General features: G+C 39.7%; 1 protein-coding gene across 1 annotated transcript; it reads left to right on the forward strand.

The window, feature by feature from the left end:
• The first annotated feature begins 220 nt into the window (after positions 1 to 220).
• On the forward strand, positions 221 to 3,030 carry LOC115181149 (thioredoxin-like protein 4B). Its single transcript, XM_029743180.1, has 3 exons — positions 221 to 1,030; positions 1,266 to 1,417; positions 1,602 to 3,030. Exons 1-3 carry the CDS (start codon positions 899 to 901, stop codon positions 1,765 to 1,767), a joined length of 450 nt encoding a protein of 149 aa, XP_029599040.1. The 5' UTR covers positions 221 to 898; the 3' UTR covers positions 1,768 to 3,030.
• The last annotated feature ends 10,478 nt before the right edge of the window (positions 3,031 to 13,508 follow it).

Below are 13,508 nucleotides of genomic sequence, written 5' to 3' on the forward strand. Positions count from 1 at the left end.
AACTTCTTGTGGGAAGCTTGTGGAAGGCTCCCCGAAACGTTTGACCCAAGTTAAACAATTTAAAGGCAATACTACCAAATACTAATTGAGTGTATGTAAACGTCTGACCCACTGGGAATGTGATGAAAGAAATAAAAGCTGAAATAAATAATTCTCTCTACTATTATTCTGACATTTCACATTCTTAAAATAAAGTGGTGATCCTAACTGACCTAAAACAGGGAATTTTTACTAGGATTAAAATGTCAGGAATTGAGAAAAACTGAGTTTAAATGTGTTTGGCTAAGGTGTATGTAAACTTCCGACTTCAACTGTATGTAGATGAGATAGATATGTACCACACACACATGGTGATTTCTGTTTCTCTCTTTTGTCTCTCCTCTCTCTCCCTTTCTTCAGACACCCCAATGGTTAAGTGTATATAAAAACATGCTCACTTTAATATATAAGTTAAATGTTTTTGTTGATGGATTGAGTGTTTTTTGTGTGTGTGTGTGTGTGTTTATTTTAACAAAAGTGATCCAAAGCATGCTTACTTTGGTACGAAAAACTGTGGTTGTGTCTGAAATCTTTCTAGCCTACAGCTTACTAATAAAATCAAATGTATTTATAAAGCCCTTCTTACATCAGCTGATATCTCAAAGTGCTGTACAGAAACCCAGCCTAAACCCCCCCAAAACAGCAAGCTAAAATGTACTAGCCATACTGCATACGGATATACTGGTAAAACGCAGTATTAAACGTTAAACAAATATCAACATACTGGTTCAAACGACAAAGAAGCAGCGGACAAAATCGGCTGTTTGGTCATAGTTTCTGACGGACGTTTTATGGTGTTACACAGCGTACCATTTTCGTTTGTCAAACTGAACACAAATGCTAGCTAGCAGCTAACAAAATGAGTTTGTTTTTGGCCAAATTGTCATGTAAAAATGACATAGACGAGGTAATAAAAACCGTCGCTGAAAAGGTTTTAGTTCTTCGGTTTGGAAGAGATGAAGACTCGGTCTGCCTGCAACTTGACGAGATTGTAAGTAGCTAACGTTAGCATGTGTAGCTAGCATGCTAGCTGGGTAACTAGCTAGCTCTGCCATCCAACTACCTGCAATATTGTAGCCAGTAAACATTAATGCAAAACGTGCATGTCAATCGTTACCAATATTTACACCAACACTGTCAATGTATTTTTGTTGTTGTTGTTGTTGTTTGTAACGTTTCAGTCTGTCTGAATCGGGAATGACAAGTGTTCTCATTATTTTTGCCAGCTGTCCAAAACCTCCCACGACCTGAGTAACATGGCGTCTATCTACATCGTGGATGTGGATTCAGCTCCCGTCTACACGAGATACTTCGACATCAGTTACAACCCATCTACAGTCTTCTTCTTCAACGGACAACACATGAAAGTTGATTATGGGTGAGAAGGAAGATGGCCGACAACTAGCTAGAATACCACTGGTTGGTTTATACAGTCTTCGTTTCAGTGAGTTGTAACACACTCTTCCCTTTTTTAATGTCATAGGTGTGGGTACTACTCATATTAGCTACAAGCCATTTCTCCTTTATAGGCTTATAGCTAAAACACTGTTGTCTCTATACAGGTCTCCAGATCACACCAAGTTTGTGGGCAGTTTTAAGACCAAGCAGGACTTCTTGGATCTGATCGAGGTGATCTACAGAGGAGCTATGAGAGGGAAGATGATCGTCCAGAGTCCCATCGACCCTCAGAACATCCCCAAGTACGACCTGCTCTACCATGGGATCTAATCCCCATCACGACCTGCTCTACCATGGGATCTAACCCCCATCACGACCTGCTCTACCATGGGATCTAACCCCATCACGACCTGCTCTACCATGGGATCTAATCCCATCACGACCTGCTCTACCATGGGATCTAACCCCATAATGACCTGCTCTACCATGGGATCTAACCCCACTAATGACCTGCTCTACCATGGGATCTAACCCCACTAATGACCTGCTCTACCATGGGATCTAATCCCATAATGACCTGCTCTACCATGGGATCTAACCCCATAATGACCTGCTCTACCATGGGATCTAACCCCATAATGACCTGCTCAACCATGGGATCTAATCCCATCATGACCTGCTCTACCATGGGATCTAACCCCATAATGACCTGCTCTACCATGGGATCTAACCCCGTCACGACCTGCTCTACCATGGGATCTAATCCCATCACGACCTGCTCTACCATGGGATCTAACCCCATAATGACCTGCTCTATCATGGGATCTAACCCCATAATGACCTGCTCAACCATGGGATCTAATCCCATCATGACCTGCTCTACCATGGGATCTAACCCCATAATGACCTGCTCTACCATGGGATCTAACCCTATAATGACCTGCTCTACCATGGGATCTAACCCCATCACGACCTGCTCTACCATGGGATCTAACCCCACCCTTCAGCGCGGTTACAAGCACTCTGGCTGCAGATCTCGTCGGGAGACCGACGGCGCGGTTTGAGCGCTCAAGCTGCCGACAATTCATGTGGAGAAAAAAACGTCTGACCGGCACAGAACGGATTGGCCCCGGCCCGGACAATTATGGTGTCGGCTTTATCAAGAGACACCACTGTAGCCGGCACCATCTCACTAAACCATTCATACTGATGTACCGATTTAGTGAAACTGTCCATAACTTGAGGGTTTGATATCTCCTAGGGAAATAGATCTCTATAAGAGACTCCATCTCACTTCACCATTCATACTGATGTAGTGTTTAGTATTATATATATATATATATATATATATATATATATATATATATATATATATATATGATTATATTTCCTAGGGAAATAGATCTCTATAAGAGACACAGATATGTGTCAGAGTGAACAATCTTTTATTTCATACAATGAAGATTCATTTATATCTGGATGTTCTTGTTGCCTTTTTGTTTATTTTGGGAATGCTGAATCTCTAATGTATGTTTGGTCACAAGGTCAGAAACCTTTTGAACTTTTTGTTAATAAATGTGTCACTTCAAATAATGTTTGGTTTGATCTCTACTGCCTCACCACAATAAATCATTATCTGCTACATAAAAATAAGCCTGTTCACAGTGCAGGAGGTCCTTGTATTATCTAAGCCCAGACACCACAGTGCAGGAGATCCTTGTATTATCTAAACCCAGACACCACAGTGCAGGAGATCCTTGTATTATCTAAGCCCAGACACCACAGACAGTGCAGGAGATCCTTGTATTATCTAAGCCCAGGCACCACAGACAGTGCAGGAGATCCTTGTATTATCTAAGCCCAGGCACCACAGACAGTGCAGGAGATCCTTGTATTATCTAAGCCCAGACACCACAGTGCAGGAGATCCTTGTATTATCTAAGCCCAGACACCACAGTGCAGGAGATCCTTGTATTATCTAAGCCCAGGCACCACAGACAGTGCAGGAGATCCTTGTATTATCTAAGCCCAGACACCACAGTGCAGGAGATCCTTGTATTATCTAAGCCCAGACACCACAGTGCTGTAGATCATTGTATTATCTAAGCCCAGACACCACAGTGCAGGAGGTCCTTGTATTGTCTAAGCCCAGACACCACAGTGCAGGAGATCCTTGTATTATCTAAGCCCAGACACCACAGACAGTGCAGGAGGTCCTTGTATTATCTAAGCCCAGACACCACAGTGCAGGAGATCCTTGTATTATCTAAGCCCAGACACCACAGTGCAGGAGATCCTTGTATTATCTAAGCCCAGACACCACAGACAGTGCAGGAGATCCTTGTATTATCTAAGCCCAGACACCACAGTGCAGGAGATCCTTGTATTATCTAAGCCCAGACACCACAGACAGTGCTGGAGATCCTTGTATTATCTAAGCCCAGACACCACAGACAGTGCTGGAGATCCTTGTATTATCTAAGCCCAGACACCACAGTGCAGGAGATCCTTGTATTATCTAAGCCCAGACACCACAGTGCAGGAGATCCTTGTATTATCTAAGCCCAGACACCACAGACAGTGCAGGAGATCCTTGTATTATCTAAGCCCAGACACCACAGTGCAGGAGATCCTTGTATTATCTAAGCCCAGACACCACAGTGCAGGAGATCCTTGTATTATCTAAGCCCAGACACCACAGACAGTGCAGGAGATCCTTGTATTATCTAAGCCCAGACACCACAGTGCAGGAGATCCTTGTATTATCTAAGCCCAGACACCACAGTGCAGGAGATCCTTATATTATCTAAGCCCAGACACCACAGACAGTGCTGGAGATCCTTGTATTATCTAAGCCCAGACACCACAGTGCAGGAGATCATTGTATTATCTAAGCCCAGACACCACAGTGCAGGAGGTCCTTGTATTATCTAAGCCCAGACACCACAGTGCTGGAGATCCTTGTATTATCTAAGCCCAGACACCACAGTGCAGGAGATCCTTGTATTATCTAAGCCCAGGCACCACAGTGCAGGAGATCCTTGTATTATCTAAGCCCAGACACCACAGTGCAGGAGATCCTTGTATTATCTAAGCCCAGACACCACAGTGCAGGAGATCCTTGTATTATCTAAGCCCAGACACCACAGTGCAGGAGATCCTTGTATTATCTAAGCCCAGACACCACAGTGCAGGAGGCCCTTGTATTATCTAAGCCCAGACACCACAGACAGTGCTGGAGATCCTTGTATTATCTAAGCCCAGACACCACAGTGCAGGAGATCCTTGTATTATCTAAGCCCAGACACCACAGTGCAGGAGGTCCTTGTATTATCTAAGCCCAGACACCACAGTGCAGGAGGTCCTTGTATTATCTAAGCCCAGACACCACAGTGCAGGAGATCCTTGTATTATCTAAACCAAGGCACCACGGGCTGAATGACTTGCATCTACCGATCAATTTGGAGATTTGTTGGTATTTTGGTCCATTAATAATATAAGTATTTTTAAAATGTCAAACTTCAAAAATGTCTATTTTCTTTAGTTTATCATACTACCATCATCAACATTTGAATGAATTTTAACCACTTTAAAAAAAATGGACATGCATCAACAATGTAAAAGCCCATTTCATACAGAATGTTACAAACTGGACTACATTTAGTAAGTTACTTTGAAGAGGGTGATTGGGTTAAATGGCCGTTTTGGTGTTTGTTCGTCTTCACTCAGTGTTACTTGTCGTTAACTGACATTTCCAGAAAGTCAGACTTCCCACATAAACTCATTCTTCTCAGCTTCAGAATCATCTACATTCCCAGAGTTGTGAGGTTACCATTAGATCTATTACCCAGAGTTGTGTGGTTACCATTAGATATATTACCCAGAGTTGTGTGGTTACCATTAGATATATTACCCAGAGTTGTGTGGTTACCATTAGATATATTACCCAGAGTTGTGTGGTTACCATTAGATATATTACCCAGACTTACCCAGAGTTGTGTGGTTACCATTAGATATATTACCCAGACTGACCCAGAGTTGTGTGGTTACCATTAGATATATTACCCAGACTGACCCAGAGTTGTGTGGTTACCATTAGATATATTACCCAGAGTTGTGTGGTTACCATTAGATATATTACCCAGACTGACCCAGAGTTGTGTGGTTACCATTAGATATATTACCCAGACTTACCCAGAGTTGTGTGGTTACCATTAGATATATTACCCAGAGTTGTGTGGTTACCATTAGATATTACCCAGAGTTGTGTGGTTACCATTAGATATATTACCCAGAGATGTGTGGTTACCATTAGATATATTACCCAGAGTTGTGTGGTTACCATTAGATATATTACCCAGAGTTGTGTGGTTACCATTAGATATATTACCCAGAGATGTGTGGTTACCATTAGATATATTACCCAGAGTTGTGTGGTTACCATTAGATATATTACCCAGAGATGTGTGGTTACCATTAGATATATTACCCAGAGTTGTGTGGTTACCATTAGATATATTACCCAGAGTTGTGTGGTTACCATTAGATATATTACCCAGAGTTGTGTGGTTACCAATAGATATATTACCCAGAGTTGTGTGGTTACCATTAGATATATTACCCAGAGTTGTGTGGTTACCATTAGATATATTACCCAGAGTTGTGAGGTTACCATTAGATATATTACCCAGACTTACCCAGAGTTGTGTGGTTACCATTAGATATATTACCCAGACTGACCCAGAGTTGTGTGGTTACCATTAGATATATTACCCAGACTGACCCAGAGTTGTGTGGTTACCATTAGATATATTACCCAGAGTTGTGTGGTTACCATTAGATATATTACCCAGACTGACCCAGAGTTGTGTGGTTACCATTAGATATATTACCCAGACTTACCCAGAGATGTGTGGTTACCAATAGATATATTACCCAGAGTTGTGTGGTTACCATTAGATCTATTACCCAGAGTTGTGTGGTTACCATTAGATATATTACCCAGACTTACCCAGAGTTGTGTGGTTACCATTATATATATTACCCAGAGTTGTGTGGTTACCATTAGATATATTACCCAGAGTTGTGTGGTTACCATTAGATATATTACCCAGAGTTGTGTGGTTACCATTAGATATATTACCCAGAGTTGTGTGGTTACCATTAGATATATTACCCAGAGTTGTGTGGTTACCATTAGATATATTACCCAGAGTTGTGAGGTTACCATTAGATATATTACCCAGACTTACCCAGAGATGTGTGGTTACCAATAGATATATTACCCAGAGTTGTGTGGTTACCATTAGATATATTACCCAGAGTTGTGAGGTTACCATTAGATATATTACCCAGACTTACCCAGAGTTGTGTGGTTACCATTAGATATATTACCCAGACTGACCCAGAGTTGTGTGGTTACCATTAGATATATTACCCAGACTGACCCAGAGTTGTGTGGTTACCATTAGATATATTACCCAGAGTTGTGTGGTTACCATTAGATATATTACCCAGACTGACCCAGAGTTGTGTGGTTACCATTAGATATATTACCCAGACTTACCCAGAGATGTGTGGTTACCAATATATATATTACCCAGAGTTGTGTGGTTACCATTAGATCTATTACCCAGAGTTGTGTGGTTACCATTAGATATATTACCCAGACTTACCCAGAGTTGTGTGGTTACCATTATATATATTACCCAGAGTTGTGTGGTTACCATTAGATATATTACCCAGAGTTGTGTGGTTACCATTAGATATATTACCCAGAGTTGTGTGGTTACCATTAGATATATTACCCAGAGTTGTGTGGTTACCATTAGATCTATTACCCAGAGTTGTGTGGTTACCAATAGATATATTACCCAGACTTACCCAGAGTTGTGTGGTTACCATTAGATATATTACCCAGAGTTGTGTGGTTACCATTAGATATATTACCCAGAGTTGTGTGGTTACCAATAGATATATTACCCAGACTTACCCAGAGTTGTGTGGTTACCATTAGATATATACCCAGAGTTGTGTGGTTACCATTAGATATATTACCCAGAGTTGTGTGGTTACCATTAGATATATTACCCAGAGTTGTGTGGTTACCATTAGATATATTACCCAGAGTTGTGTGGTTACCATTAGATATATTACCCAGAGTTGTGTGGTTACCATTAGATATATTACCCAGAGTTGTGTGGTTACCATTAGATATATTACCCAGAGTTGTGTGGTTACCATTAGATATATTACCCAGAGTTGTGTGGTTACCATTAGATCTATTACCCAGAGTCTTGTGGTTACCATTAGATATATTACCCAGAGTCTTGTGGTTACCATTAGATATATTACCCAGAGTTGTGTGGTTACCATTAGATATATTACCCAGAGTTGTGTGGTTACCATTAGATATATTACCCAGAGTTGTGTGGTTACCATTAGATATATTACCCAGAGTTGTGTGGTTACCATTAGATCTATTACCCAGAGTTGTGTGGTTACCATTAGATCTATTACCCAGAGTCTTGTGGTTACCATTAGATATATTACCCAGATTTGTGTGGTTACCATTAGATCTATTACCCAGAGTTGTGTGGTTACCATTAGATATATTACCCAGACTTACCCAGAGCTGTGTGGTTACCATTAGATATATTACCCAGAGTTGTGTGGTTACCATTAGATATATTACCCAGAGTTGTGTGGTTACCATTAGATATATTACCCAGACTTACCCAGAGTTGTGTGGTTACCATTAGATATATTACCCAGACTGACCCAGAGTTGTGTGGTTACCATTAGATATATTACCCAGACTGACCCAGAGTTGTGTGGTTACCATTAGATATATTACCCAGAGTTGTGTCGTTACCATTAGATATATTACCCAGACTGACCCAGAGTTGTGTGGTTACCATTAGATATATTACCCAGACTTACCCAGAGTTGTGTGGTTACCATTAGATATATTACCCAGAGTTGTGTGGTTACCATTAGATATTACCCAGAGTTGTGTGGTTACCATTAGATATATTACCCAGAGATGTGTGGTTACCATTAGATATATTACCCAGAGTTGTGTGGTTACCATTAGATATATTACCCAGAGTTGTGTGGTTACCATTAGATATATTACCCAGAGATGTGTGGTTACCATTAGATATATTACCCAGAGTTGTGTGGTTACTATTAGATATATTACCCAGAGATGTGTGGTTACCATTAGATATATTACCCAGAGTTGTGTGGTTACCATTAGATATATTACCCAGAGTTGTGTGGTTACCATTAGATATATTACCCAGAGTTGTGTGGTTACCAATAGATATATTACCCAGAGTTGTGTGGTTACCATTAGATATATTACCCAGAGTTGTGTGGTTACCATTAGATATATTACCCAGAGTTGTGAGGTTACCATTAGATATATTACCCAGACTTACCCAGAGTTGTGTGGTTACCATTAGATATATTACCCAGACTGACCCAGAGTTGTGTGGTTACCATTAGATATATTACCCAGACTGACCCAGAGTTGTGTGGTTACCATTAGATATATTACCCAGAGTTGTGTGGTTACCATTAGATATATTACCCAGACTGACCCAGAGTTGTGTGGTTACCATTAGATATATTACCCAGACTTACCCAGAGATGTGTGGTTACCAATAGATATATTACCCAGAGTTGTGTGGTTACCATTAGATCTATTACCCAGAGTTGTGTGGTTACCATTAGATATATTACCCAGACTTACCCAGAGTTGTGTGGTTACCATTATATATATTACCCAGAGTTGTGTGGTTACCATTAGATATATTACCCAGAGTTGTGTGGTTACCATTAGATATATTACCCAGAGTTGTGTGGTTACCATTAGATATATTACCCAGAGTTGTGTGGTTACCATTAGATATATTACCCAGAGTTGTGTGGTTACCATTAGATCTATTACCCAGAGTTGTGTGGTTACCAATAGATATATTACCCAGACTTACCCAGAGTTGTGTGGTTACCATTAGATATATTACCCAGAGTTGTGTGGTTACCAATAGATATATTACCCAGACTTACCCAGAGTTGTGTGGTTACCATTAGATATATTACCCAGAGTTGTGTGGTTACCATTAGATATATTACCCAGAGTTGTGTGGTTACCATTAGATATATTACCCAGAGTTGTGTGGTTACCATTAGATATATTACCCAGAGTTGTGTGGTTACCATTAGATATATTACCCAGAGTTGTGTGGTTACCATTAGATATATTACCCAGAGTTGTGTGGTTACCATTAGATATATTACCCAGAGTTGTGTGGTTACCATTAGATATATTACCCAGAGTCTTGTGGTTACCATTAGATCTATTACCCAGAGTCTTGTGGTTACCATTAGATATATTACCCAGAGTTGTGTGGTTACCATTAGATCTATTACCCAGAGTTGTGTGGTTACCATTAGATCTATTACCCAGAGTTGTGTGGTTACCATTAGATATATTACCCAGAGTTGTGTGGTTACCATTAGATCTATTACCCAGAGTTGTGTGGTTACCATTAGATATATTACCCAGACTTACCCAGAGCTGTGTGGTTACCATTAGATATATTACCCAGAGTTGTGTGGTTACCATTAGATATATTACCCAGAGTTGTGTGGTTACCATTAGATATATTACCCAGAGTTGTGTGGTTACCATTAGATATATTACCCAGAGTTGTGTGGTTACCATTAGATATATTACCCAGAGTTGTGTGGTTACCATTAGATCTATTACCCAGAGTTGTGTGGTTACCATTAGATCTATTACCCAGAGTCTTGTGGTTACCATTAGATATATTACCCAGAGTTGTGTGGTTACCATTAGATCTATTACCCAGAGTTGTGTGGTTACCATTAGATCTATTACCCAGAGTTGTGTGGTTACCATTAGATATATTACCCAGACTTACCCAGAGCTGTGTGGTTACCATTAGATATATTACCCAGAGTTACCCAGGGTTGTGTGGTTACCATTAGATATATTACCCAGACTTACCCAGAGTTGTGTGGTTACCATTAGATATATTACCCAGAGTTGTGTGGTTACCATTAGATATATTACCCAGAGTTGTGTGGTTACCAATAGATATATTACCCAGAGTTGTGTGGTTACCAATAGATATATTACCCAGAGTTGTGTGGTTACCATTAGATATATTACCCAGAGTTGTGAGGTTACCATTAGATATATTACCCAGACTTAACCAGAGTTGTGTGGTTACCATTAGATATATTACCCAGACTGACCCAGAGTTGTGTGGTTACCATTAGATATATTACCCAGAGTTGTGTGGTTACCATTAGATATATTACCCAGAGTTGTGTGGTTACCATTAGATATATTACCCAGACTTACCCAGAGATGTGTGGTTACCAATAGATATATTACCCAGAGTTGTGTGGTTACCATTAGATCTATTACCCAGAGTTGTGTGGTTACCATTAGATATATTACCCAGACTTACCCAGAGTTGTGTGGTTACCATTAGATATATTACCCAGAGTTGTGTGGTTACCATTAGATATATTACCCAGAGTTGTGTGGTTACCATTAGATATATTACCCAGAGTTGTGTGGTTACCATTAGATATATTACCCAGAGTTGTGTGGTTACCATTAGATATATTACCCAGAGTTGTGTGGTTACCATTAGATATATTACCCAGAGTTGTGTGGTTACCATTAGATATATTACCCAGAGTTGTGTGGTTACATTAATATTACCCAGAGTGTGTGGTTACCATTAGATATATTACCCAGAGTTGTGTGGTTACCATTAGATATATTACCCAGAGTTGTGTGGTTACCATTAGATCTATTACCCAGAGTTGTGAGGTTACCATTAGATATATTACCCAGAGTTGTGTGGTTACCATTAGATATATTACCCAGAGTTGTGTGGTTACCATTAGATATATTACCCAGAGTTGTGAGGTTACCATTAGATATATTACCCAGAGTTGTGTGGTTACCATTAGATCTATTACCCAGAGTTGTGTGGTTACCATTAGATATATTACCCAGAGTTGTGTGGTTACCATTAGATATATTACCCAGAGTTGTGAGGTTACCATTAGATATATTACCCAGAGTTGTGTGGTTACCATTAGATATATTACCCAGAGTTGTGTGGTTACCATTAGATATATTACCCAGACTTACCCAGAGTTGTGTGGTTACCATTATATATATTACCCAGAGTTGTGTGGTTACCATTAGATATATTACCCAGAGTTGTGTGGTTACCATTAGATATATTACCCAGGGTTGTGAGGTTACCATTAGATATATTACCCAGAGTTGTGAGGTTACCATTAGATATATTACCCAGAGTTGTGAGGTTACCATTAGATATATTACCCAGAGTTGTGAGGTTACCATTAGATATATTACCCAGAGTTGTGTGGTTACCATTAGATATATTACCCAGAGTTGTGTGGTTACCATTAGATATATTACCCAGAGTTGTGAGGTTACCATTAGATATATTACCCAGGGTTGTGAGGTTACCATTAGATATATTATCCAGAGTGGTGAGGTTACCATTAGATATATTACCCAGAGTTGTGTGGTTACCATTAGATATATTACCCAGAGTTGTGTGGTTACCATTAGATATATTACCCAGAGTTGTGAGGTTACCATTAGATATATTACCCAGAGTTGTGAGGTTACCATTAGATATATTACCCAGAGTTGTGTGGTTACCATTAGATATATTACCCAGAGTTGTGAGGTTACCATTAGATATATTACCCAGAGTTGTGTGGTTACCATTAGATCTATTACCCAGAGTTGTGTGGTTACCATTAGATATATTACCCAGAGTTGTGTGGTTACCATTAGATATATTACCCAGAGTTGTGAGGTTACCATTAGATATATTACCCAGAGTTGTGAGGTTACCATTAGATATATTACCCAGAGTTGTGTGGTTACCATTAGATATATTACCCAGAGTTGTGTGGTTACCATTAGATATATTACCCAGAGTTGTGAGGTTACCATTAGATATATTACCCAGGGTTGTGTGGTTACCATTAGATATATTACCCAGAGTTGTGTGGTTACCATTAGATATATTACCCAGAGTTGTGTGGTTACCATTAGATATATTACCCAGAGTTGTGAGGTTACCATTAGATATATTACCCAGAGTTGTGTGGTTACCATTAGATATATTACCCAGAGTTGTGAGGTTACCATTAGATATATTACCCAGAGTTGTGAGGTTACCATTAGATATATTACCCAGGGGTGTGTGGTTACCATTAGATATATTACCCAGAGTTGTGAGGTTACCATTAGATATATTACCCAGGGTTGTGTGGTTACCATTAGATATATTACCCAGAGTTGTGTGGTTACCATTAGATATATTACCCAGAGTTGTGAGGTTACCATTAGATATATTACCCAGGGTTGTGTGGTTACCATTAGATATATTACCCAGAGTTGTGAGGTTACCATTAGATATATTACCCAGGGTTGTGTGGTTACCATTAGATATATTACCCAGAGTTGTGTGGTTACCATTAGATATATTACCCAGAGTTGTGAGGTTACCATTAGATATATTACCCAGAGTTGTGAGGTTACCATTAGATATATTACCCAGAGTTGTGTGGTTACCATTAGATATATTACCCAGAGTTGTGAGGTTACCATTAGATATATTACCCAGAGTTGTGTGGTTACCATTAGATATATTACCCAGAGTTGTGAGGTTACCATTAGATATATTACCCAGAGTTGTGAGGTTACCATTAGATATATTACCCAGAGTTGTGTGGTTACCATTAGATATATTACCCAGAGTTGTGTGGTTACCATTAGACATATTACCCAGAGTTGTGTGGTTACCATTAGATATATTACCCAGAGTTGTGAGGTTACCATTAGATATATTACCCAGGGTTGTGTGGTTACCATTAGATATATTACCCAGAGTTGTGTGGTTACCATTAGATATATTACCCAGAGTTGTGTGGTTACCATTAGATATATTACCCAGAGTTGTGAGGTT

This window comes from Salmo trutta, unplaced genomic scaffold (genome assembly GCF_901001165.1).
Source record: "Salmo trutta unplaced genomic scaffold, fSalTru1.1, whole genome shotgun sequence".
NCBI lineage: Eukaryota > Metazoa > Chordata > Actinopteri > Salmoniformes > Salmonidae > Salmo > Salmo trutta.